This window comes from Sturnus vulgaris, chromosome 28 (genome assembly GCF_052056855.1).
Source record: "Sturnus vulgaris isolate bStuVul1 chromosome 28, bStuVul1.hap1, whole genome shotgun sequence".
NCBI lineage: Eukaryota > Metazoa > Chordata > Aves > Passeriformes > Sturnidae > Sturnus > Sturnus vulgaris.
The window spans coordinates 6,197,517-6,222,967 of record NC_142270.1 but is presented as its reverse complement, the minus strand read 5'-3'; the positions used below and the strand labels follow the sequence as shown (position 1 = coordinate 6,222,967).

The 25,451-nt window shown below is 51.3% G+C and overlaps 2 protein-coding genes across 2 annotated transcripts; one reads left to right on the top strand and one right to left on the bottom strand.

Annotated features, from left to right (window-relative positions):
* Positions 1-172: 172 nt before the first annotated feature.
* On the bottom strand, positions 173-22,619 carry LOC106862069 (disintegrin and metalloproteinase domain-containing protein 9-like). Its single transcript, XM_014890859.2, has 22 exons — positions 22,440-22,619; positions 15,672-15,769; positions 15,099-15,163; positions 13,999-14,077; positions 12,699-12,775; positions 11,817-12,006; positions 11,000-11,065; positions 10,761-10,832; positions 10,055-10,224; positions 9,371-9,452; positions 8,528-8,661; positions 8,148-8,319; positions 7,941-8,033; positions 7,550-7,745; positions 6,935-7,040; positions 6,331-6,514; positions 5,605-5,685; positions 5,046-5,151; positions 4,096-4,234; positions 3,541-3,643; positions 2,849-2,976; positions 173-2,182 (listed from the first exon to the last, which is right to left on the bottom strand). Exons 1-22 carry the CDS (start codon positions 22,543-22,545, stop codon positions 2,071-2,073), a joined length of 2,559 nt encoding a protein of 852 aa, XP_014746345.2. The 5' UTR covers positions 22,546-22,619; the 3' UTR covers positions 173-2,070.
* Positions 22,620-24,090: 1,471 nt separating this feature from the next.
* Positions 24,091-25,270, top strand: TM2D2 (TM2 domain containing 2). Its single transcript, XM_014890876.2, has 4 exons — positions 24,091-24,305; positions 24,378-24,465; positions 24,544-24,659; positions 24,770-25,270. Exons 1-4 carry the CDS (start codon positions 24,118-24,120, stop codon positions 24,981-24,983), a joined length of 606 nt encoding a protein of 201 aa, XP_014746362.1. The 5' UTR covers positions 24,091-24,117; the 3' UTR covers positions 24,984-25,270.
* Positions 25,271-25,451: the final 181 nt, after the last annotated feature.

Below are 25,451 nucleotides of genomic sequence, written 5' to 3'. Positions count from 1 at the left end.
AGTGGCCCCATGGCTGGCCAGTAACGGCCCAGCACTAACAGCCACACCAAAAACTGCCCCGCGGGAAACTGCCCCACCGGGAAAACCAACTGCCCCACCGGGAAAAACAAAACAACTGCCCCACCGGGAAAAACAACTGGCCCTCCCTCCAAGCAGAGGCCGAGGCAGAGGCTTGTACAAAAGTGGGATCTTTATTGCTTGTTGGGTCTGTACAAAGGGGTTGGGAAGAGCCCTTTGGCCAGAGGCTGTGGAGCCCCCTCAGCTCCAGCCCTGCCCAGGACAGGTGTCTGTACACTTCACTCAAGAAAGTCAGTAGTCCAGTAGTCATCTTCAGTATCCAACACCAAAAATTGGAGCTATTTCCTGTCCCTGGGATCACTTTAGAACCACACATCCCTGCCCCTCTTCCAGCGGGCACGCTGGGAGTACAAAAACTCTTGGTCATGTAAAGGCACCATTTTCAGCATAGTTTAGTTGACACACACAGCTAAGTACATCTCTCCGGATGACTTCATTCCCTGGATCCCCTCCTCCTTCCCCACCCTCTGACCAGGGCTGGAGATGGGCTGCATCCAGCTGCAGAGCTCATTGTGACAGACAGACAGACAGACAGCCTGCTCAGGCACAGCGGGACACAGCAACACATAATTAGGAAGTAATTGATTATCTTGGAACAAAAAGGAGACTCCCTACAGTTGGTGAAATTCTAGGTGACATTTTACAGATTTTAATAGTGTTATAAATCTTAGTCTATGTTTATGGGAAACCACAGGAGTTCAAGTATTTTATTACTTCACACACTATATATATATTTATGTATGTATATACAGAGGAAAAGATTATTTTTGGCAATATTTGGGGGATTTTACAGATTGAGCTGTGCTTGTGGCGAGCACAGAGTAAAACAGCCCAGCACACTCTTCAACATGATCTCAATTTTAGCAAGTTTGTGCAATAGAACCTCACTTTTAGCAAGTTGTGCAATAGATTCCTATTTGTGACCACGACATCCAGCTCCTACCCACGGCACCACAGGGTCAGGATCTACAGCTCCCTCTCCCAGCACAGTGGATGCTGAGCACCTCTGCTCAGGAGTTCCAGAATCCAGTCTGGCCCATGGTGCAGGAGCAGAAGGCAGTCCAGTCCAAGTCACAGTAGCCCAGGAGCTTCCTGACTGACACTGCAAGGGTTTGGGTGTTAAAACAGGGGCTGCTTCAGTCACCAGGCTCCCATTTAAAGTGCTCAGAGAAGCCCTGGTGGTCCAGGCAGAGACACTTCCCAGTGTTCTGCAGGGACTGCTGCTGTCTTTAGACCCGAATTAAAACCTAACAGCACCCCATTTTTTAAAACCAGAGTATGGCCGTGTCTTCTCGTACCTTTATCTTCACTGCCCAGCCATGGATTAGTGGGAATTAGTACACGAGTCTCATTTAGCCACTCTCTAATTAAAAAGCATTAGACTCAGTGCCCCTATAGCACAGCTTGGTGTCAGTCAGCATGGAGTTAAGAATTTAAGAGCATTATTATGCATCTATAAACATATATACATGCATAAACATGTTTAAAATAGATCTCTCTTCCTGAAAAAGTCCTCCCAGATCTTGTTCCATTTATGCCATTAAGGTGTACATGGGAAACACTTTCCAGTCCATGCAGAGTAACTGTAAATTAACTGCAAATTAACAGATCTCCTTGCTTTGCAAACTCCAATTCCTCACTGCACAGTCAGAGAGACAACAACAAATCAGACAATTTCCTTACCAGTGGCAGAAATGGGGAAACCCAAACCCACGTGCTGCATTTTGGGACTATTTCCCTGCAGGCTGCTGCACTCCTGCTGCCAGCCTGGCTGCAGCAGCAAAGCTTGGACAGAGCAAGGGAGGGGCTGGGTGTTTCAGTCCCCGGAGCTTTGGTCGAGGTATTTAGTGAGTGTCAAGTTCTACATTCCCGGTTTGGATCTCTCGTTTGCCCTGGCCCAGGCTGCAGCAGGGAGGCTGCTGGCACTGCCACGGGATGCCAGAAGGGGAACTGCAATTCCAGCTCACAAGAAGGCCCCGAGGAAGGCAGGAGCTATTTGGGAGGCAGAGGTGCGGGTCGGGAAGGGAAGTAGTGTCCCTGAGGTAAACACTTGTGCTGTGCTGGCACTGCCTGAGGTACGAGCTTCTGCTGCGGGGGCGGGGGCCTGCAGACAGAGGAGAGGGGTCAGTGCCACCGTGGCCACCACCCACAGCCCCACCCTGTGCCCTGGCCACCACCCCACTCTTCCCACCCTCCTTCTGAACGTGCCCTGCTCAGACTGTGCCTCCAATGGCCTGAAATCCTCTGGGAACTCCCATTTGTTAAAATTCACCTTTTCTCCCCAAATTCTGTCAAGGCCCCTGGCCCAAGTGCCTCACCAAGGTGAGCTACATGAGGATGTTCCCACTCAGTGCCTGGCACTTCTGGGTCTGTGCTCCACAGCACTGCATCTTACAATCACCATTGAAAAGTCAGATGAAAAATAAAAGGAAAACTTTCTGTTCAAAGTTAAGAGAAATGGTTTTGCACTTGGCCATAACATTCACAAATCAGCACAATGACAGTTTTTAGAGTAATTTGCTTTTAAGCTGACTATTTTACCAGGCCTTTCATCCAGCTGCTGGGCTAATGTGCCCCCACAGCAATGCTCTGAGCCTCGTTCATCACCACACAGCCCTGCCAGAGCAGGATGAATGCTCTGCCTTTCGGGGTGAAGTGAAGGAGAAACTTCTCCCAGTGAGAAGCCAGTCCCACCTGCACACAACACGCAAGAACACAACAAGAAATGATCCCAGCAGTGCCAGTGGGCACCTGCAGGAACCCCACTGACCTGCTGGGCACCCTCTGTGGCTGCTGCACTGGGTACTGTGGTGGGGAGTAGTAGGGCTGCTGGAAAGCCTGCTGAGGGTGCTGGTTAACTGGGTAAGCTGGGACAGGAAACGTGTTCGGATGCACGTCCTACAAAGAAAATATAAAGAAAACGTTCACAGACTGCACACAGGAATTAAAATATTTGTGTCACTAAGTAAGTGACATTCAAGACACTGCAAACCAGCCTGGCAATGTCAGAGCTGCTCTTTCCTCTGGGAACTCAGTAGGAAGAAGCAACAGCAGCCTGGGAACTGCTGGATTTTGAAAAACACAGAAAGGCACAGCAAGGCTGCTGGTCACAGCACTCGGTTTGCTCTGGGAGGGTGCTCAGGCTGGCTGTGGCTTTCAGAGAACAACTGCTCTGACAAGGACAGGGGCTCCCATGTGGGGTGGGTGCTCTGTCAGGAGCAAAAGGGAGCAGCAAAGCAGGTAAACTAAGCACAGCCTGGACAGTGCTTAAACTGGGAAACTGAGGAGCCCCCTCCCCAAGTCTCAGGAAACAAACATTCTCTGCTTTTTATCAAGGAGAAACAATTTTCAGAAATGAAGAAGTAACTTTAAAGCTTTTATTAGGGCAAAACTTATAGCAACTGCCTTCATCTCTTTACTTGAGAGTAACAAATCGAGTGAGGGGAAGTAGATGATTCCTACCATGGGTACAGGTCTTGGAGCATAAGGCATGCCACGGGAGAAGCCCCTCTGCTGGTAGTCCCTGGGTTCAGTGTCTGGCCGAGGAGGAGGTGACTGGAGTGACCTGGAATGGGATGGGTGTGGATTGTTTGAGCACAGAACCCTGGCACAGCGACTGTGCAGGCCAGGAGCCCAGGCACTGTGAGCCTGGCACCTGCATTTGTACTGTCTTAGCATGTATCAAGTGTGAGAAATCTAAGAAACCACAAATTCATAAACAATAACCCTTTTTCTGTTCAAGACTGGCAGCTTCCCTTTGCCCCTTTATAAAAAGATGGGACCCAAAAATATAAACCCCTATCACCAATACACAAGAACAAACACAACAGCAAAGAGAAAACTCTCTGCTCTCCTGATTTGGGATGAATTTATCTTTTCTGTCATTGCTGGAGGCAAGCTGCATGTGCCATTGGAATCGGGGGCCTTCCCCTGACACCCTGGGCTGGGACATGCCTGCACACCTTGGCACTGGTATTGAGGGGCAGGGAGGGGACAGGGGGGACAAGGAGCACTCACGAGTGGCAGCGGGACATCAGCCTCCTGCAGCCTCGCTTCAGCCTGTCCCTCCTGGCAAAGGCCAGAGCAGCAGCCACGAGCAGGGGCAGCACCAGGAAGAAGAAGACGAGCAGCCCATTGCGCAGAGAGGTGTCCTTGTCTGAGGGGACAGAGCCAGGGAGAAGAAACGAGTCTGGCATGGTGTCACCACCCCCTGGCTCACAGCAGCACTGACTATTTGGTAGCAATAGTTCCATAACTGTTTCCCATTTCTCACAGGAAAAAACACAGAAGAATCCAGTAGGATATATGCCCAAATAGATCCTTTCTGTTTATCTTTTAGAGCTGATACCCTGGGCTGCAACAGCACATTAAATTAGGAGATCAATCCTCATTTTTCATGACTGTATTGTTTCATTATTAAAGATCTTACAGGAGAGGAAAACAGCTTCTGCCTTTTGGCCTGATGTTAAATCTACCTCTTCTCCAGCCACTGTTTGCTGCAGACAAAGAACTTGGGTTCTTAATCTTGACATTTTTATATGCAGCAATTTCTCCCCTGCAGGCTGTACTACAACAGCCTTTCCCTTTTTCTGTCTGATGATTTGAGGGATCTGCCCGAGCTCCAGTGTGTTTCTCCAGCCTGTTATTGCATCACAGTGCCTAGCTTTCCCAAACCCACACCAGCTTATGAAAAACAGTCTCCAAAATCATTCTTGCGGCCCACAGAAGTTACACCAATCCCATCTTTACCTACTCCACATGGACACAGCATAAGTTTTCTCCAAATTACAGCTTGGCTCTGGCTTCCTATTTCACCTTCAAACCCCCAGTATCCCAAGAGTGAAGTGCAACACCTTGAGCAGAAAACCTCTGCCAGACCACTGTGGTCAGAGTGCAGAGCCATGCAGCAAAGCTCAGCAGCCCAGGGGCTGCTCTGGAGCTCCCAGCCCAGCCCAGCCCTCACTTGCCATTGTATGGAGGGCCACTGTCCACGCTGCCCCCGTAGCCTTTGGACTCACAGAACGGGGGGGCCCAGCCTGCTTCACAGTGGCAGTTCCTGTTGTTGTTGCACACCTGTATTCCAAAACACAAACACTCAGTCACCTCCATTTCTGTGCTCTGAAATCCGTGTGCAGCAGCCACGGCCTCTTCTGTCCCTTGTAACTTCTACCCAGTAACTCCATGGCCAATTCCAAACAGTCCTTGGCCAGGCATCCCAAGATTTCACATGACTGAGCACACACAGCAGTGTGTTCAGGAAGAGCTTCCAAGGATTAGCTATCCCAGCAGCTCACACACCATGGCTTTTGGGTTTTTTTTTTTCCTTTGTGTAATGAAGAGTCAAATTTCATTAGCAATACTGGAACTGGGAATTCTTGCCTGGCAAAGAGTTTTGTCAAATACTTTTTTGACACTGCTACAGGTTCTCTTGCCTAGAGACATTTTAGAGAGAGTTTTACAGTTTGACAAAACAGAAAAAGGTACTAATCACCATTTTCAAACTAGCTGCCTCTCTTCCCTGCTTACCCCATGCCCATGGCACTGCTTCTCCACATCACAGTCGTAGTTGAGGACAGAGGCACTCACACACTGGAAGTGCCTGCAGATCTGGGAACAGAGATGCACACAATGAGGGATGATGGCATTTCAGGGCCCCCTGGCCTGCCCAGATCCCTGCTCCTAGCTCGGGGCTCCACAGCCACAAGCTGTCCTTGCTGCCACAAAGCCTCACACACTCTCACTGATAATTCCAAACTCTGCAGATCCTCTGCTCCACAAAAGGCCTCTCAGCACGGGGCTGAGCTGGCACTGGAGCCTTTTGTCTCCAGTCTGAATGTAAAGGAACAGCAATTAAATTGTGCCCAGTAAGGACATGTGGAATGCACATTCCTCTGCTAGGGCTAAGCTTCTGCCCTCTCTAGTTAAGTCGGATTTTAATTGAAAGTTGTCTTCAAGGCATTTGTGTGGGCCTGGCTCTTCCTGCTCATTGACAAAGCGAAGATTCTGGCTCTCAACAAACTCAATTTCTTTCGCTTCACCTACAAATGAAAGGCTCATTAAATGTTTGGTGCACATGCAGTGCAGTACTGGGCAGTGGGGGGAATCAATGGACTCATTTAAAAAGTTTTACATTAACTACAGGCATAAAAAAATAATGGTCATAACTATTCATGAAACAATGCAGCTGAAAATTTTATTCCCATGAATACCCCAAATTATTACATTAGGATCTAACTTTAAAATTTTAATTACCTTTCCATTACCACACTTGGTGCCTTCGTTCACCATTCCTGGATCTGGGACATCAGAGCCCAGCTGGAAATCCACCCCCCAGCACGTGGTGCCTCGGATGGGAGTTTGGATAATAGCAGGCTTGATTCCAAACACAGGCATGGCTTTCACATTTTCACACTGCAGCTTCCCACACATGGCATTCCTACAACAGCAACACAGGCACACTGTAGTGACACTTGAATTTATTCTGAGAACGAGACCACCATGTGTTTGATGTGATCTTTCCTTTCTACTGGATGATGCTACTTGAAAACAAAATTGAGGCAACTTGACAAATAAAACTGAACTGGGCTTCATTCCAGTGCTGCAAGAGTAGTGTATCCCTTCTTTCTGCAAGCTGTTGGAATCTCTGCCTTAAGGAAACATGATGATTTGCTTCTCGTCTTCCATATGTGACCACTTAGGAAAAGCACAATCCCTGACAGGAGGTGTGGAACACACCCTCCACCACAGCCCTGCATCCCTCCCGTGTGCACAACACCCCAAACTGACACTACAGCACCCAAATACAGACTCCCAGCTGTGTATTTCAGAACTCCCCAATGCACTGGGCTCAACTCACCAGCTGGAACATTTCTTGTAGTCATGGCCATGGAAACCACAGTTGCCAAATCTGTCCCCCTTGGAATTCACTTCAGCAAAGCAAATGTCAGGGGCTGCTTTGGCTTCTGCAAACAACAGCCCATCCCCAGAGAGAGGAGCCACGTTACCCAGGCACAGAAACATCTCACACACATCTCCTGCAGCCAGAGCAGCTGCCCTGCTACACCAAGTGTTTGCCATGCAGGAGTGAGCTTAGGAACTCGATCCAAACACTAAAAAAGTTACAACGTCAGAATTACAAGGCTCCAAGTTTAAAGATAGAGAAAAACAGTTACTTAAGCTGAGTCAATTCAAGCATTTGGTATTTCTTTACAGCCCTATAAAGCAGAAACCCCACTGCACCAGAAATGGTAAGTGCAACAAAATTATTACTCGAATCCCCAGCACAGAACTAAGTGTAACACAGGAAGGATGCACGGCCATTATGCTAAACCATTGCCACCACTGCTCCAAATCCTCTGCCAAAGCCAGCTGCTCTCTGTTACAGAAAAGCAAATGAATATATTTTAAATAAACTTAGTGTGTTCTATAGCTGCATCTCTTAGAAAGGTTGTAACAGTGTGCTCTTCCTTACTGGAGCCAAAGATATCCTGGCACTGTGCATCGTAGTACTGGCACATGCCATTGTAGCAGTAGGCCTCGTGGTTGTGGCAGGGGTGCCCGTTCTGCACCGTGAAGTCTGGCTGGCAGAACTGGGAGCTGCCATTGCAGTACTCGGGCAGGTCACACTCGTTGGTACTCGCCCGACACTCGGTGCCTCCAGGGAGGAGCTGAGGACAGAGGGGAGGGAAAACCATCAGGAAACGGGAACAGCAGAGACTGGCACTGCTCCTGACCCAGGGCATGCCCCAAACAAGGCACTGATCTGGAGCCCTCGTGGGGCACACAGGACAGCTCCCTGTCACAGATGCACTGACTAAGCCAATGCTCTCTTTTCTCCGTGTGCAAACACCAGAGTCTCCTACCCGGCAGTTTTTGCAGCAGTCCCCATAAGCACACTCAGCACCAGATCGCAGCCTGCAGGTTCCCGGCTCGCAGCACGGATCACTCTCACATTCCTGAGGACACAAGGGTTCTGAATGTCACAAAACCTTCCCTTCTGCCACACACAGCCCCCTCTGAGTGAGGGGCACAGGACGCCCTGGCACCCCCGTGAAAACACAGCCACGAACCTTGGGCGAGCCACAGTCACACTCCTCCCCAGCATCCACCAGCCCGTTCCCGCAGTACGGGACACTGTACGTCTCGTCAGGCTTCGGAACGTTCAGCAGGCAGCTGCCACCTTTGTTCAGGGTCAGCTTCTCAAAGTCCTCTGCACTGCAGCTGCTGAAGTTCCTCGAGCCCCTGCAATGGGGAAAATGAGCTGAGCTTCACACTAAGCCAAGCCAGTATCCTCAGTGTTTGCAGAACAAGGGGGATCTCTGCTTTCCCCATTTCAAGCACAACAAGACTCTTTGCAAGGGGAATTTGAAGGTGAAAGTAATCCATAAAAACAAAGCACATGGATGGGGCATTTTGAGCCTTCTTTGCCTTCCCTTGGTCAGCTACTTACGATGCTCCAGAGCTCATAATGCAGCTGCTTGCCCCACAGTGACACACTCGTTCATCATCATGGTTCATCCCCAGGTTATGGCCCAGCTCGTGAGCCATGATGGATGCAAACATCTGGATGCTGATCCTTCCAAACTGCACAGGAGTGACACAGAAGGCAGTCAGCAGAGAGCTTATACTGAAAAGTCAATGCTTACTTATGTGCAAAGGAGACCCTTTTGTCATTGTCTTTTGAGCAACAGTGCTGGATTTCCAACCAAGTGCATGGAATTTGCTTAGCAAGAAGAGCCCTCAGAGAAACCTCACTGGGACACTACCCAACAACCTCCACCTTCCAGAGCAACTGCAACATTAACACAAAAACCAGAACTCTCCACACCAGCCCAATTCTCCTGAAATGTGCAAATTCCAGCACTTCTGTCACTGGTCCAAAGAAACCAGATTTCTGTGATTGCCAGTTATCAGACCAACAGCTTGGCTCATTAAGGCTCTGCAGCTCCATGTAAAACATGCAGTGAACCAGCACTGCCCAGGGGGGTCACAGCTGCAGGTCAGACAGTACAGGACAGATTTGAGACCACCCAAAGCTCCCACAGAATTTGGAGGCAGAGATGCTTAAAACAACACAGAGAAATCCTTTAGCATGAGTACTGCACACTGAGCACAAGACTACAGAGAAGTTGTGATTCAGATATCCTGGAAGTGTCAGAAATTGTTGGAGACAAGATAAGAGCCCCACTAAGCCACTTCAGCTTTGTTATGAAAGACTCTGTGCTTCCAGGAAGACTTTCAGAGTGCAAACTCTGACCTCAATCACATTCAGAGATCATTGAAGAAATCTCACCACGTTAATGCCTCCTGCATGGCTCTTGGAGCACACTGTTCCCACATAGGCCATTCCAGCTGTGCCACCAAAACCCTTCTTCCTACAGTCATGAAGAGAAAGGAAAGGCCATCATCTGTCTGTGCAGACACACAGAGCCCATATCAGCACATCTCCCCTGCCTGTGGCACAAATCCTGCTGCTCCAGCTTTGCAAGGCTGCCACAGGAGCACGGCTACTGACTGCAAGCACAAGTGGCACCAGTTAAGCTTTGCTGTCTTTGCTCAAGATTCCTTTACTCTGTTCATTTAAGACAGAGTTTACAGAGGAAAGCAGCCTCTTCCACATCACCCCTGTGCAGGTAAAGAGCACAGGCACTAGAGCTGTGCTCACAGGACAGGACCAGAATGAATTCCTGGGAGCAAAGGGAAGGAGCTGTGTTCACAGGACCAGAACAGAATGAATTCCTGGGAGCAAAGGGAAGGAGCTGTGCTCACAGGACAGGACCAGAATGAATTCCTGGGAGCAAAGGGGAGGAGCTGTGCTCACAGGACAGGACCAGAATGAATTCCTGGGAGCAAAGGGGAGGAGCTGTGCTCACAGGACAGGACCAGAATGAATTCCTGGGTGCAAAGGGGAGGAGCTGTGCTCACAGGACAGGACCAGAATGAATTCCTGGGAGCAAAGGGGAGGAGCTGTGCTCACAGGACGAGCTGGGCACTGTCGTGTCTCCGTCGCAGGACCAGGTTCTTCTCTCTCCACTGCACGAAGTTGGCCAGCACGTCCCCGGCCCCCCCGTCTGTGCTGATGACGTTCTCGTGTTTCCAGATCTCCAGCCCCACCAGCACAATGCGGATGTTCAACATGACATACATCTGGGGAGGAAAAGGAGCACAAACATTTATTAATATTCACACAAAAGCAGATGGCCTGGTGTTATAGATCTTATTGCAGGTATCCATCTTTTCTGGGTTTGATTTTTTTTTCACAGCTAGTACACAATTGGAACCACCAGAATGCATTTTCCCTGTGATTTAGGCCTTCATTAGCTTCAGGATCAATGCTTAAATGCCACACTGGCTACATTGTAAGACAATACCCAACAGAAATGAAAAGAAGTCTCAGTTCTGACAAATATCATGTGAAATAGTGGAGCTATAAACATGCTTTTTCTCTAACCTTTACACAGACAAGAATTGCAATAACTGCAGCAAAACCTGTCCTGTCACTCACTGGATGTAGCACAAGTTGGAAGAATTCCTAGAGTAATTCTCAAGGTGGATAAGTGCAAATTAATTTAGAGGTGGAAAAGCTTCCACTGTGCATTCCCAGAGTGGTACCAGAGCAGACCCCAAGGTGGACACGTACAAAAGGCAGCAGGGCTGCAGCACACAGCACCCCTCCTACTCACACTGTCAAGGAAGTTTGCCAGCTGCACCATATGCTCTCTTACTTCTGTTTCACTCTTCCCAAAATCTTCAAACTGCAAGACAAAGAAACTCAGCCTCATGAAGGGTAAGTCACTCAGCCTCCACTTCTCGGGTAGCATCTTTGCACATGGGTAAACTGTAACTTGGGAGTAATGAAACCTGAGGGCTTTCCAGACCCTCTCCTGAGGAGAAAGAAAAAGCAAAGGCACACAACTCCCACCTTTTCTTTATCCACAACTATGAACAGCTCCACATATCTTGTCTGGTGCAGGACCGCCCTCTTTCTCTGGGGAAAAAAAAAATTTTAGACAACTTCAGATTTATTAATTCAAGTGTAAACAAAAAACCCCATCATGACATTGTCATATTTCACTTGATACCACCGGTGGTTTGAGACACACCCAAAGCACACTGTGCCAAACCCAAGCACTGTAATCCAATGCAATGATAGTCTCTGTGTTTTACACTGAAACTCAGCTGCACAAAGACTTCCCTTGTTTCAAAGCAAGGCACCTCTGCACAAGCTGCTTTGGAAAGTCAGCACACACTTTCATAAAGGGGCAGCAAGATTCTACAAGCAAATGCCAATGATCTTGAAGAGAAACACAAGATTTTTCGTTCTTCTGCTTTCATTTCAATTTTGTTCTTGTACAGACAGTCCTTGAAGGACAAGGGGGACTTCACATAAAAGTGCTACTTTGAGGAGGATGGAATAAACATGACAATATTCTCCTGGCTCCTGATGCAGTACTTTGTTAACAAGCCTCTCCAGGACAGTCATGTTCCTACCCTTAAAAGTCCCCCCAAAAAGCCCAGGAATATTCTAATATTATATATGCCCCACCTTCCCTGCCACATGCAGAAGCAGGAGGAAACTGTGGCTGCTTTGGAGAAGAAACTGAGTCGTCCAGTAGTGCAGAAACCCCCAAAATTAAAAACCTTTAGGTATGTGTTAAGCCCCAGGAAATCTGATAAGCTGCTTCCACACTCTCAAATGAACTCACAAAATCCCTTATGTGGGACTGGGGGGGACTTACCCGCAGCAGCTGGGTCATACTGGGCTGGAGATTTCCCTCTGCACGTTCCCCTTCCTGCCCTTCAGGGCTTACTCCACACGCTGTGGGCTCTTTCTTCACATTATCCAGTCGATATAAAATGTGTTTAGAGCCAGAAGAGGGATCCATGGGCTCAATCCCATAGGTGACATTCCCCATTGTCACCAAACCCCTGAAATATGGCAGTGTGTGAGAAATCCAGCACCCAGAATTTTTGCAGCTCAACAAAGGAACAGTTATTCTTGGATGACCAAAGCCTGCCTATAGCTCAGCTCTGGTGAACCAGCACACTGCCCCTCAGGCCTGGCAGGAGCCTTTCACTCAGTAGGGCCTTACAAGTGCACTAAATTAAACATCTCTGTAAGGCTCTGCAATGCCCCAGGAATTACATCACAGGCTTAAGCAGAAATGCTTTAGTTCAAATACACTATTGCCACTCTGGTGCCTGGCATGGCCCTGCAAAAAATCAATGGCACAGAATATGTGGCAACTAGCCCAAAGTAAAAAATAATTCCATCAGACTTGAGGTACATAAGGTTTAGGGCAAATTTTGTGAAATTAGGAGATCAGTGTTCAATATTCCATTTCTGCAATAGGTACAGTTGTCATGACCACCTGTGCAAGTTAAAACATAAGCAAAATACGTGCAACTTACTGCACTCTGGTAACAAACTGCATTAATAACTTATTGGATGGTATTTCAAATATCTGTGAACTCCTTGAATAAGAGATGCCACAGGACAACAGCTCAGTGCAGCCAGGGACTCCCTTGCTGGCTGAGGCACAGCTAAAAGCAGCAGAAATGGGTTTTGGGTTCAGCAGCCACAGTGAGGCAGCCAGGACACAAAGGAGGAGTTGTGCTACCTGAAGCCTGAGCAGGTGCTGACAGCCACCAGGGAATCCAGGGTGCCCTCCACGAACCCCTGATAATGGCAGTGATCCTGCACAGGAAAACAAGGGTGCATTACACACACACTTCAGGCCTGCCTGCACACCCAGGGCAATCTCTGGTCTGCCACTGGCCAGCAGTGATTACAGCTCAAGAACACAAAATGTATGAAGTTAAATTTACCACAGCTGGATTTCTTAACTTGACCCAGGCTATTCCTCTCCTGTTCTGTCCTCCACCCTGCCTCAAATATTTCGAGGCCAGCCCCTCCCTCCAGGTTTGGGCCAAATTACTCTTCAGTCTCCTGGCAGAAAGTTCTGGCTTGTCTGTCACCTCTGAGGAGGAGGAGGAGGGACAAGCCCTGCTGTCCAGGCCAGCTGGAGCTGCACTGCCAGAGCCTCCTGCAGAGCCCAGCCCTGAGCAGCCCTGGCAGAGGGGAGGACTCCAGCCTGCACTCTGCACATCCTCTGGAAAATACAACGGGGCAAACACTCCACTTGCTCTGGCAAGGGCACTCCTAGACATTGATACAGGGCCTATAACACAGATCTAATATTGATACAGGACCTATAACAGATTCTGTCACCTGTGTCTCAGCAAGGAATGCAGAAAGCACAGAGAGTTTGTGCTAATTGTTCAGGGCAGTGTGACTTCTGGGACCTAATGCTGAAAAAGCATTTTCCCTCTAACCAATCCCTTTTAACTAGGAAGCAAACAGTCACTTGACTCAGGTGCTCTATTTTCAGGAACAAGATCCTATGAATCATGTATGACTAACACTTCCCTTTAAAAGGCACAACACTGATCCCTAAGAGTGGAGCCATTAGAAAAGCTCTCATGCATTTTGTATCACACATCCTGCTTTTAGCTCTACGTTTCCAAAGGAACAAGTAAGGCAGCTGCTTGTACAGAACAGGGCTGCAGGCATGCTTTCTGTGGAATAACCAACACTGCACAGACCCCTCTCAGAGGCCCCTCAGACCTGATCCCATCCATCCCTCCCAGCAGGACTAACAGAAGCTGTTAGTCTAACACCCACTCTCAGAAGTTGTTAGTCCCTAACAGCCAGCCCTCACCTCCACATCAGAAAATACAGATCTTTTCCAGGTTAGATCCTCATCCAAAACTAAGGACTTTCTCCAGGAAGAGGGCAGTGGGTACTGAAGGTGGCCCAGCAGAAAATACAACTATCCTTTGGTAATCCTGACTCCCTCATCCCCCAGGTGCTCTGTTCCACTCAGCTTCAGTGAGGGTATGAATAGAAGGAAATCCCACCTGGACATCTGGATATTCCAATTGCAACTTTCCCTCCTTGTCATAGGTATAAACTGTGAAATCTTTGGGCAGCAGTTCTCTGGCAATGAAAGGGAAAAGGAATACAGAGTCATTCCATGAAACAAGAGGAATTTCATGGAATGATTGTGACATTGGAGCAGAGCAGTAAGACAGCCCTAATCAAAAGTGTGACAAATAGGTAAATTGCAATTCAATAAGGAAAGGGAAAAAAAAAAAAACAAAATTAACAAAGAAATTGTATATTTTCACAGCAAAATTCAAGAGACCAGAATGGTAGAACTGCTAATGAAATAAAATAAACTACCTCACCTCAGAGAGTAGAGCAAGCAACAAAACCCATTAAATTGTGCTAAAAGCCTGTTTCCAAACAGGGAAAAAATTCTAGCCCTCAGTCTGCTGCACATGCCTTGTCCTCCTCAGTTTAAGGAGGAAGTGCACTGGGAAAGTCTCCCATGACCACGACTGCTGCACCATGCTGGTAATTCCATTGATGTGGTGCAGCTAAATTCCCACGTTCCTGAGGGTCAGGGCTTGGCAAGGGGCAGCTGGAGCTCCCCAAGGGCTTGCACAGTTGTGTGTCCATCACAGGGCAGCTTGGAGCACAGTGCTGGTGCTGCAAGTGGCCCTAAACCTGCAGGCAGACAGCATCTGCATCAGCTGGGAGGTGTCAGTGCTCAGACCCTGGAGACAAAGTCATTTCCTCATTTATTACTGTCCTTGTGCCACTGAGATGGGAAAAAACATAGAACTAAAGCAATAAACAAGTCCTAGACAAAAGTGAAAATATTTACTTGAAATGCAGTTCAACTTGTTTATTTTTAGCTGTGAATAGAAAGAGTCATAGATTCCCTGGGTCTCCTTGGAGTAATCTGCAGCTTCCTGCTCTGAAGGGGTTCCCCAGGGCTGCAGGAACTGAAAAAAACATCTCTGGACTCAATCTCTTCCCATTCTGCAGAGCTGGGATGTACCTGCACTTCCCACAGAGCCCCAGGACACAAAACTCATGTGCTGCCTGCCAGCTTGTCATCTGGACACGAGAGTTTGAATAAGTTCATAATGTAAAGAAATTCATCACTTACTTGTTCTTTTCTAGATGAATGGTGTATTCTTTCCCCTCAATCTCAACAGCATAGGACACCTTGTCCTGAATACAAAGAAAGGTGCATTTTACTCAAGTTAATGAATAAAAACAGTCTTTGAAACCAACAAAGGTGGATGAGCCTGAAATTTATTTCACAACTGTCCCTGCCTCCAGAACCTAGCATCCCTTCCTGTGTGACTGGGGAAGAATCACATGAGGGAAAAGGTTTCAAAACACAACTGTGGTTTTCTTATTCTTTCCTTCTAAAACTTCCACAGAAAAAAAAGTTCCACATCAGAGCCAGAAAAGGACAACACATTTTTTTACTGAACATGATGCAAGTTTTACACCCAGATCAAAAATCCACTGCAGCAACTCATGACCTCTGGAGGAGCAAGGTTCTGGTGTGCCTCAGCTGCAGCAGTGACAGAGGTGATGCTCTCTGCAAGGAAACATTTCCCTGCTGCCAGGTGAATCCAGCAGCATCCCATGGGCATTTCAGACCAGTTTTGGGTGGACTTGATGTGGAAGTAGACACTAAACTGAAGAGATGTCTAAGACTGCCCAGTACCTGTATTGAGGAGCTGTTGGAAGCCTCTCGTCGTTCCCTTCCCAATCTCTGTGGGGTTACAACTTCATAGGAAGTGAGCAGGGAAATCTCCTGGAAACCTGGAAAGCAGAACAGAAACACTGTTAAGGAACACTGCTAAAGGAACAATGCCATCAAAAGGATGAAAATCAAAAATCAAAAGAAAAATCAAAAGGAAGGAAAACACGACTTCAGGAAAAGTCCACAGACAGAAGAGCACAGAGCAAACCTCAGAGCAAGCCTCTGAGAGCTCCAGCAGCTCCAGAGCTCCCCATGGCACAGCTCAGCCTCACACCCTGCCCAGCACAGCCAAACTCCTGACCTGAGGCTGCTGCTACTGTTCATTGTGCTCTCAGAGAGCCCTCCAGGGCTCATCGAAACAACTGAGGTGAGACAAATCCTTGCCACAAAGCCATCACAGATCCCATTAAGTATTATTTGCATATGCAACATCAGACACATCCCCTAAACCAAACAAGTCCACAGTCCAAGCTCCCTTTATCAGCTTTTGCAAGCAACTGTTTTATATTATTAACTATGTCAACAACAATAAATTGTGCATGCAAACGACTCTTCCCGTCAGTGGTGGCATCTGCTGGTGCCGGGCCCAGAGCTGCTCACCCAGGGAGCAGGAGGCTGCCCAGCCCAGAGCACAGGCAGTGTCCTCCTGTATCCAGCGCTCCTGGCTCATGGCAGGGGAATCCATGAGCTCATCACAGGAGTCTGAGCTTGCCAGCAAAGGCAGGGGGGAGGGAACTGTTACCTCACTGTCTGTCTCCAGGAATCATCACCACATCTGGGGCAGGTGAGCAAGTGTTTGGTGTCCAAGATCCTCCACAATCTCTCAAGTGGGACTGAGATGCTGCATCCAGTTAAAACCAGCCCCTCTGAGCACACCAAAACTCACACTCCATCTCCAAAGGGCCTTTGGCTTCTCCAAGTTACAGGACAGCACTGTGAGCTCAAAGCCTCCAGGAGAGGCCTGCTCCATCCTTTGGAAAACAGGCAGGAGCCCCCACACAGATTTTAAATGCCACGGGTTCCCCAGAAAACACCAGGCTGCAGTGACACTCGGGCTCCTCCAGATGTTTTCCCCTGCTGTGCCCACCCCTGGCAAGCTGACACACATCATCACCAGCACTCAGCACTCCCCAAGGCATCCCAAGGGAAAAGCTGTCCCTTCCCAGCCCTGTCCCCAAGGAACAAGCCCTCAGATCACTTCCAGCTCCCATCACAGCACACGTGTCCCTGGCAGGAGGCCTCAGCTGCACTGTGCTGTCCTGGTCTGCCACAGCACTTCTGTCACCTGAGCACAGGCACAGCCCCACTGCTCCTCAGGAAATCACACAGGACACATACTGCAGCAGAACTTTCATCAATACAGTGTTTGTAGGCAAAAGGTATGAAAAAAGCAGAGATAAAATTCCTGAAAAGAGCCCCTTACATTCACTGGCTCCAGAACACAGTGTCAATACCTCCCTGGCCTGAAAACAAGGGAGGGAAGGGCTGCTTCCTTCCCTGGAATGAGCCACCAAAAGCACACACTGCAGCAATGCCTTCTCTACATTTGTCATTTCCAAGCACACGCTCAGGTCACTGCTCTGCTTCCTTCCCCAGTGCCACTCGTCCCCCTTCATGGCTGCAGCAGTGGGGAGGGGACACTGGAGGGGACACTGGAGGCTCTCGAGGCACAGGTTACACAAACAGCAGCACACAGCCAGCCTTGGCACTGCCTGCAGCACCACACGTCTGCCCCAGAGAAGCTTGGAAGCAGAAAACAAATCAGTGAATCATCACATGAAGCAGAACTGGGAGGGATTTCTGGGAAGAGTAAACTCCAAGAGGATCCTCTTAGAGCACAGCACTAAAAGAGGCCAATTTTCAAATCTCTGAATGCTCTGAGAGTTCTCTCCTCACTTTCTGCCCTCCCTCACCACCCCTGGTTTGGGAGGTGATGGGGTGGGAGTCTCCAGCAGGTACCCCCCTGGCACTGCCCAAAGAACCTTTGCCATGCCAAGTGCCCTGTGCAGCATTTCACACATCTCCAGCAACCCTCACAGAGGGCACAGAGCAGTCCAACAAGAATCCCACCCAAGGGATGAGTGCAGCCCAGCAGAAAGCCAACCCTGCTCCCACATTTTCCTCCTACAAAGGCCACGAACAGTTTGGAGTAAGATTTTCAGCAGCTACAGGACTCCTAATCCTCAGGGCCTTTCTGCCACTGGCAGCTGTACCACGTCATGCTCAGAACATGACATGCTCATGATCCATGTCCGGGCTGAGATTTCCGATCACAAAAACACAACTGCATCCATGACCACACTTATCTCATCTCATTAAAGGCTGCCATTAATTACCAAGCATGGGAGACAACTAGGAAGATGTGAATCATCTTCCCCTCCCCACCCCAAATCCAGCATAGGAATTCCATGCATGCTCCATGGCATGTGGCAGCTTGAAAGCCACGGGAACACATCAGAGCCACGAGGACTCTCCAGACACCGAGGGAAGCTCTGGGGGTGCTCAGGTAAGAGTTCAGGGGGCGCCTGACAGGTAAGATCTGTGCTCAGCACACGTCAGACTGCATCCCCTGTCCTGGCAGACCTTGGCATGCCCACGGGTCACTGGCTCAGTTACAGAATCACAGCACACTGCTACACCCACACTCACACTTCCCCTCAATCAGCATCCTTCCTGAGCTCTGACTCCTTCCCAAGCCTACAACGGAAGGTCAAAGATACACTTCAGAGGAAGAAAAAAAAAAAAATTAAAAAGAGGAAAGTTCAGACCGTGGCCTGTTACACCACAGAACAAGCTAATTTTATAAAAACAGCTCATCAGCATGTGAGCAGGTCAGCAGCTAATACAAAACCCATTAAGTTAACTGTGGTTATCATCAATTGATTACAGTTAATAGCTGAGGTCAGCTGCACGAGTCATTCCACACTTTGGCAGGACATTGTCACCAAGAGCATTACACAGCCATGCAGCCCATCAGGGCCCAGGCAGGACCAGTTCCACACCAGCACCTCCACCGAGCATCCCTGATCTCCCTGGATCAGCTCAGGGTGCTTCCAGCTGCACTCTGATCCCAGAGCAGGGCAACCATCCCTGAAGAGATTCCCTTCTCTCCAGCTCCAAACCTTCACATTTCCAGTGTGCTGTCACACTCGTCTTTCCTTTCCCGCAACTAAGGAGCATCAATATTCAGTATTTCCTTACACCTCTGCCTGGTCACATCAGGCTGTTCTGGCTCCATCTCCAGGCAGATACATCTATCCCAAAAAAGCACAACAGGACACAACAGCCCAGTGAGGCCTCACATCCCAAGGCACACATGCAGTGTGTGTTTATGCATCTCCACAGGTTAATCTCACCTTCAAAACAGACAGCACATGTCTCATTCATTTGTCATTTTACCTACTCTGACACTCATTTCCTTTCCTACCAGCATGCTTCTGCCCCCCATTTTTCACCCTCTGTATAGACAATTATTTCCACCTCAGCAGAACACCCTCCACCATCCTTTCAAAGCCACTTATTTATGACAGATCCTTCTCTCATGCTCAGATCACTGGGATTCCCATCCCAGCCTTTATGGAGCCTGACTCACACCTGACTGGGAGGTACCAGCTGCCAGCTCAGTCTGCATTCTCCATATCCTATTTTCAGAATCATACAGGAGTTTGCCAAGCAGTGTCTGAGGAGAAACTTCCATGACCTGGCTTACTTACATATGTCCTTCAAAACAGCAGAACCACTGCTGGTGGATTTCTCCAGGCAATGACACACCAGGAAAAGGTTTTTTTTTTTTGGTGCACTTGACTCTTACACTAAGGTCACAGTTGAAGTAGGATTTACTATTTGGACTACTGCAAGCAAAAACCTCCTTCACTTTCACTATGCAAATATTATCCAAGTCCACTTAAGAATGTTTAGAGGTTTATACAAAACACAAAGTAGTCTTCTTGTAAATGTAGGAATGTTTTCTGTGGAGCCAGCAGTTCCAGCTCCTCCCATACCTCAAAGACTAAAGAGTGCCTCAGTGGTGCTTCATCTTCAAAACACCTGGGAACATCTGGCCAGCTGTTCTTCTATGGGCACCACTCCTTGGGCCTTTTCTTTCCATCTCTCCCTCCCCTGCTCTCAGTCTTCACACCTGCTGGGTGTCCCACTGTGCCAGGGCCTTTTAGACGGCAGGAAGAGACAATCAACTATCATGGCAAGAGAAGTGAATTCATCTGTATGCATTGCTCACCTGGAATATTTGTACAACATTAAACCTGGCCAGAGAGTTCGTGAAGCTTCTTTTGGTATTTCCCAGGGGATGTTGGGCATTGATCAGGTTACGGAGCTCTTCCACAGAAACATTTCCTAGAAAATTCTTACACTCCTTGCTGAAATCCAGACCTATGCTGTAAGTGTTTCCTGTCTAGACTCTCCCCATTCCTTCTGCCCTTCCTAAAGCCTAACTTGTCTGCAAGACAACAGCTCCCCTTGTTCCACAGAAAGCACTGCCACACGTGTCCTCTGGTGCTGTGACAACATCCTCTGCACCTTGTCACAGGGAGCAGCAGGGCAAAGCCAGCCCATCCTCTGCAGCGAGGTGAAGCCTCCTGTGGTCACGGGAGTCCCTTCCAGCCGTGAGCCCAGGGCCAGGAGCTGAGCAGGCTGAGCCCACCCCACTCCCTTCCTGCCCATCTCACCAGCTGGGAATGTCAGCTCTGCTTTCCCAGCTGAGCCTGTGGGAACCTCCTCTTTGGGGACATCGCTGGCTTTACATCTGGCCACCAAAGGGAACTGTGAAATGCACATTCTTACATTTTTTTAATTTTAGCTTGAGAAGTAAGAATGATCAAGACATGCAGAAGCTCTAAAGTAATGATTCAAACTTCCTTTTTCCAAAAGCAAAGAAGAGGCAATTTTAGGTACACTGAAATATCTTTCCTCTCTTTCCTTTTCACATGGAGGAAATAACCACAAACCTGCTCTTTGCTGAATGATGGTCCCAGATTTGTTGCAATACGGATGAGGCAATGTTCTGTTATCTGTGCTGTGAACAAAAGAATTATCTTACCCAAACACCCTATCTCCCCAGAAATTTAAACCCAAGCATTTAGACACTCCAAGAATTGTGGCCAAGCCTGGCTGGAACATCCTAGTGTGCGGGTGACACCAAGTATCAAGAAAGAGATTGATTAGCACAAAACAGTTGCTGCCCATGAATTTTTTTAAATTCATACAGTCAAATCTTGAAGGCTCCTATGGACACAAACAGGAGAGGAAAAGCCACACACACAGATCCCTTAAGGCTACACATCACTATGCGATTATGGTAATTCAGGAATTTTCAAATAATAATTTCTGGTAAACACTTCACTTCTGCCTTACATCCCTATGTGTCAAAAGCACTTACATTATAACCCAAAATTGGAGGTTTCCACCCTCTCCTTCATGCTCATACCTCAGGCAAGGGAAGTTCACTGTACTTCATGGCAAGTTTGGCATTAATAGCAAGGACAGAGAGTTCCAAAGGCAGAGAGGAACACTACCATCCACCACCAGGAACTGGCACCAGTGTTTCTTTCCTACAGGCAGGAACTAAAATCTTATTCCTCAATACACCAACCACCCCCCTGGAAGCACAAGCACCTGGCATCTCCGAGATACAGAATTTCAGACAGTTCCCAACCTGCTGTGCCATCTCCACCACCAGCCACCTCTGAGAGCCGACCTTCACCTCACACAGCTCACACACCCTCCAGCAGACACGGCAAGTGAGAGGAAAAGATTCCAGCACAGCATCCCTCAGGGAGAGGCACACACCACACAAGCACTGTCCTCAGCAGGAAGCACCAGTATCAATTTGTATATTCCTCAGTTGGGAAGACCTGACTATAAAAACACACATTAATGACAAACACAAAAGTTTTATACAGGGCACGTCTCCCTTCAGAAGGGGCAAACACAGACAGAGGAGACATTTCTGCCTGTCGTGTATGTACAGCCTTGAATCAGCACCGTAAGAGCCCATGAACAGACCCATCTCAATTCATCAACATTCCCTAAGGACAGCACTGCTCCTTAAAACCCAGAACGCTGGCACCGAGTGCTGCCCTACCTCCCTGGGGACGGCAGCCTGCGAGTTCTGCCCCATCCCCGAGCTCCCCGATGGCCAAGGGCACCTGCACTGCCCGGGCAGCCCTGCACCTCCAGGGGCTTTGCTTTGAGTCCTGCTCCTGAGCCTGGCAGGGCTCCCGGCGAGGGCTCGGCCGTACCTGGCACAGAGCCGGGCTCGTGGGACACCTGCGGGCTCGGGCAGGTGTGCCCGGACCGGGGGCACAGCCGGGAGCGGGGACCGCGGCCGGAGCTGCGGGGCGCGGAGCGGGGACCCGCGCTGTCCCCTGGCCGGGAGCCCGCTGGCACTGTCGGCGCCGGGTAGGGCACAGGTGGTGCCGCACCCTCAGCCCCTCCTGCTGGCACCGGTGACCCCCGGGACCCAGGCGGGGCCAGCGGGCCCAACCCCGCTCCGGCCAAGCCACGGGAGGGTCTCTGCCCCAGGGCCACCCTGCGAGGGCAGGGGAGGGGCAGCGGCTGCCAGAGCCTGCCCGGGCGGCCCCGGGGAGGGCTGACAAAGGGGGGCCCGACGCTCCGGAGGGGACAGGGAAGGGGGAACGGCGCTGTCCGGGAAAGGGAACGGGGGGCAGAGGGGGCGCGGGCGGCAGGCCCGGCCCGGCCCCGCGCACTCACCCGCGGGCGGCCCGGGCGCGGCCGGCGGTGGCAGGAGGAAGATGAGGAAGAGGAGAAGGCGACAAAAGCAGCTCCAGGCCCGGGCCATGACACCCCCTGCCCACATCGCCCCTCCGGTGGGGCGCTGGGTCCGGCCGGCGGCCCCGCGGCCTTATGGAGCCGGGCCGGGGCCTGCGCTGCGCCGCCCCGGGGCGGAGCCGCCCGTCCGCCCGCCCGCCCCGGGCCCGCCCGCCCCGCACGGCACGACAAGGATCAGCATGGACCGGCACCGGGCACGGACCTGGACAGCGGCACCGCCCGGGCCCGACAAGGATCAGCATGGACCGGCACCGGGCACGGACCTGGACAGCGGCACCGCCCGGGCACGGCCCGGACGAGGTCGGAAAGAGCCTCAACCTTTCCAGTGCTTTTTTGGACTAAAAACTCCCGGTTACCAGGAGGCGGTGTCCCGAAGGAATCGCCCGCAAAGGGAGCTGTTGTCAGCACGGACCGCGGCCGCCACGGCTCTGCTGGCCTTTGCTGCCAAAAAACTGCACTGCACAAATAATGCACAAACGTGAATCATCCTGTGGTTCCTGCCTGAGGGGCATGAGATTCCCAGGGTCAAAGCAGAGCCACATCCATCTCCCTTAGCTTCCCCTGTCACTCAGCACCACTGCTGCAGCCCCGCGACACAAGGAACTGCAAACACACCTCAAGGCTCCGGACACGCCACCGATGTGGCCGCTTCTGAGCACACGGCTCGGGTCAAATCTAATCCCTGCACATCTGCTGGGCCAGCGGGACACCCACGTCAGCAGGCACGGTGGGAGCTGCTCTGCAAGAAGAACCAGGTAAAACCAATAAATCCTGGAGGTCTGCAATGTCTGAAGCCACAAATGAGATCTCGGAGCAGAGCACTGGATTAGGGCTGTTCGCTGGCTCCAGCACGGACTTTCTAAGTAGAGTAAAACACTGTGAGAAAACCCATTGCAGTGAGATTTCCTGACATCCAAGCACAGACATTTTGTCCCTTTCATGCCTGAGACAGGAACAATTCTCCCTTAAATCGACACGAAGGGCAGACACGGAGAATAGCTCGGTGGAGTCAATTTACTACGGAAAAGAGCACAAATGCACCCGAACCAAGGCTGCCTCCCATTCCCACAGGGCGAGGTGACACTGCTGGGAGCTGGGCACACAACGGCCAGCTCGGACGGAATCAACCGCTGGTGCGGCCGCTGAGCCGCCCCGCTGCCCGTTACCGACAACACAGACCCTTGAGAGCCCTTCTCCGGTGCTAAGGGTATCCGCTCTTCGGGAGAGCGCGGCGGGCACCGCCTGAGCGGGGTCCCCGGGCCCAGGAAGGGTCCCCGAGCCCGGGAGGGGTCCCCGAGCCCCGGGACTGGGGCCCGGCCAGCGCGGAGGGCGGCGCACCCCGAAGGGCTCGCGCGCCGCACCAGCGACCCGCCCCGCGCCTTCGCCCATTGGCCGCCAGCCCTCCCCGGCAGCCAATCATATCCTCATCCACAGCCACACCCTCAGCCACGCCCTCCGCTGCCGCTTCCGCAGCTTTTTCCGCCTCCGCTCTGAGGGGCGGCGGGCGCCCATTGGCTGCGGGCGGCGGGCCGAGGCGGCGGCGGGCGCCCATTGGCTGCGGGCGGCGCGGCCCGGGACTGAGCGGGGCGGCGGTGCCGCCATGGCGCCGCCCGTGGGGTACGCGCTGCTGTGCGGGCAGGCCGCGCTCCTGCTCGGGAACCTGCTGCTGCTGCACGGCCGCGGCCTCCCGGCCAACGACACCGAGCCCCGGGAGCTGCCGCCGGGGCCGCCCGCCGCCGCCTGGGCTTACAGCGATCCGCGGGCGCCGCTCGTCCTATGCACCTACCTGTGAGCGCCGGGCCGGGCCGGGGGGGGAGCGCGGCCGCCCCGCCGCCCTCACCGCCCGCTCCTTCCCCGCAGCCCCGATGAGTTCGTGGAGTGCGAGGAGCCGGTGGACCACGGCGGGAACGCCACGGCACAGCAGGAGCTGGGCCACGGCTGCGTGAAGGTGAGGGCGGGGCGGGGGGCGGCTCCAGCGCCGGCGCCCCCCGGCCCCGCCGGGCGCTGAGCGCTGCCCCCGCCGCAGTTCGGCGGCCAGGCCCACGCCGAGGTGGATCACACGCGTGTGCAGTGCCGGGCGCTGGACGGCATCGAGTGCGCCGAGCCGCGGAGCTTCCTGCGGGGCAGCCGGCCCTGCGTCAAGTAGGAGAGTCCCTGTCCCCCCGGCAGCCACCGCACCGAGCCCCCGGGAGCGGGGCTGCTCCGGCGGGCAGCGCTCACACTCCCTGACCCCGCCGCGTCTTCTCTCGCAGGTACACCGGACACTACTTCATCACCACTCTGCTCTACTCCTTCTTCCTGGGCTGCTTCGGCGTGGATCGGTTCTGCCTGGGCCACACCGGCACGGCCGTGGGGAAGCTGCTGACGCTGGGGGGCCTCGGCATCTGGTGGTTTGTGGATCTGATTCTGCTGATCACCGGTGGGCTGATGCCCAGTGATGGCAGCAACTGGTGCACCGTGTACTGAGCAGGGGCAGGGCTGGCCCCAGCTGCAGCCCCTGGATGCCTCTGCTCGCTGCCAGCACCTGCCCAGGCTCTGCCTGGCACAACCTGGACTTACAGAACTGTCACTCAGGGTGCACAGCAGTTACTCTTGGTAATGACTGTACCAACCTTGGACACAAAGGTGTTAAGTATATATTTTGCTTGTTTAAAATACTCTGGCTTCCCACTGCAAATAGTGACAGCTTAAGAAATCAGAGCTTGCAAACACAGAGGGTCAAACAAACATTAATAAAATCTGGAAGAAGCTGACTCCACGTACTTTGGGGAGTAGTAGAGCCCTGAGAGTAGAGTAGGTCTAGTCCTGAGCCACCCCCAAACATCCCTTTAATCCAGAGTCCTGAGCCCTGGTTACCTTGGCGTCATGGATGACCTGACATCTGGGAGCAGGCAGGGAGCTGGGAAAGGGCCAGAGCGGCCGAGGGGCAGCTCC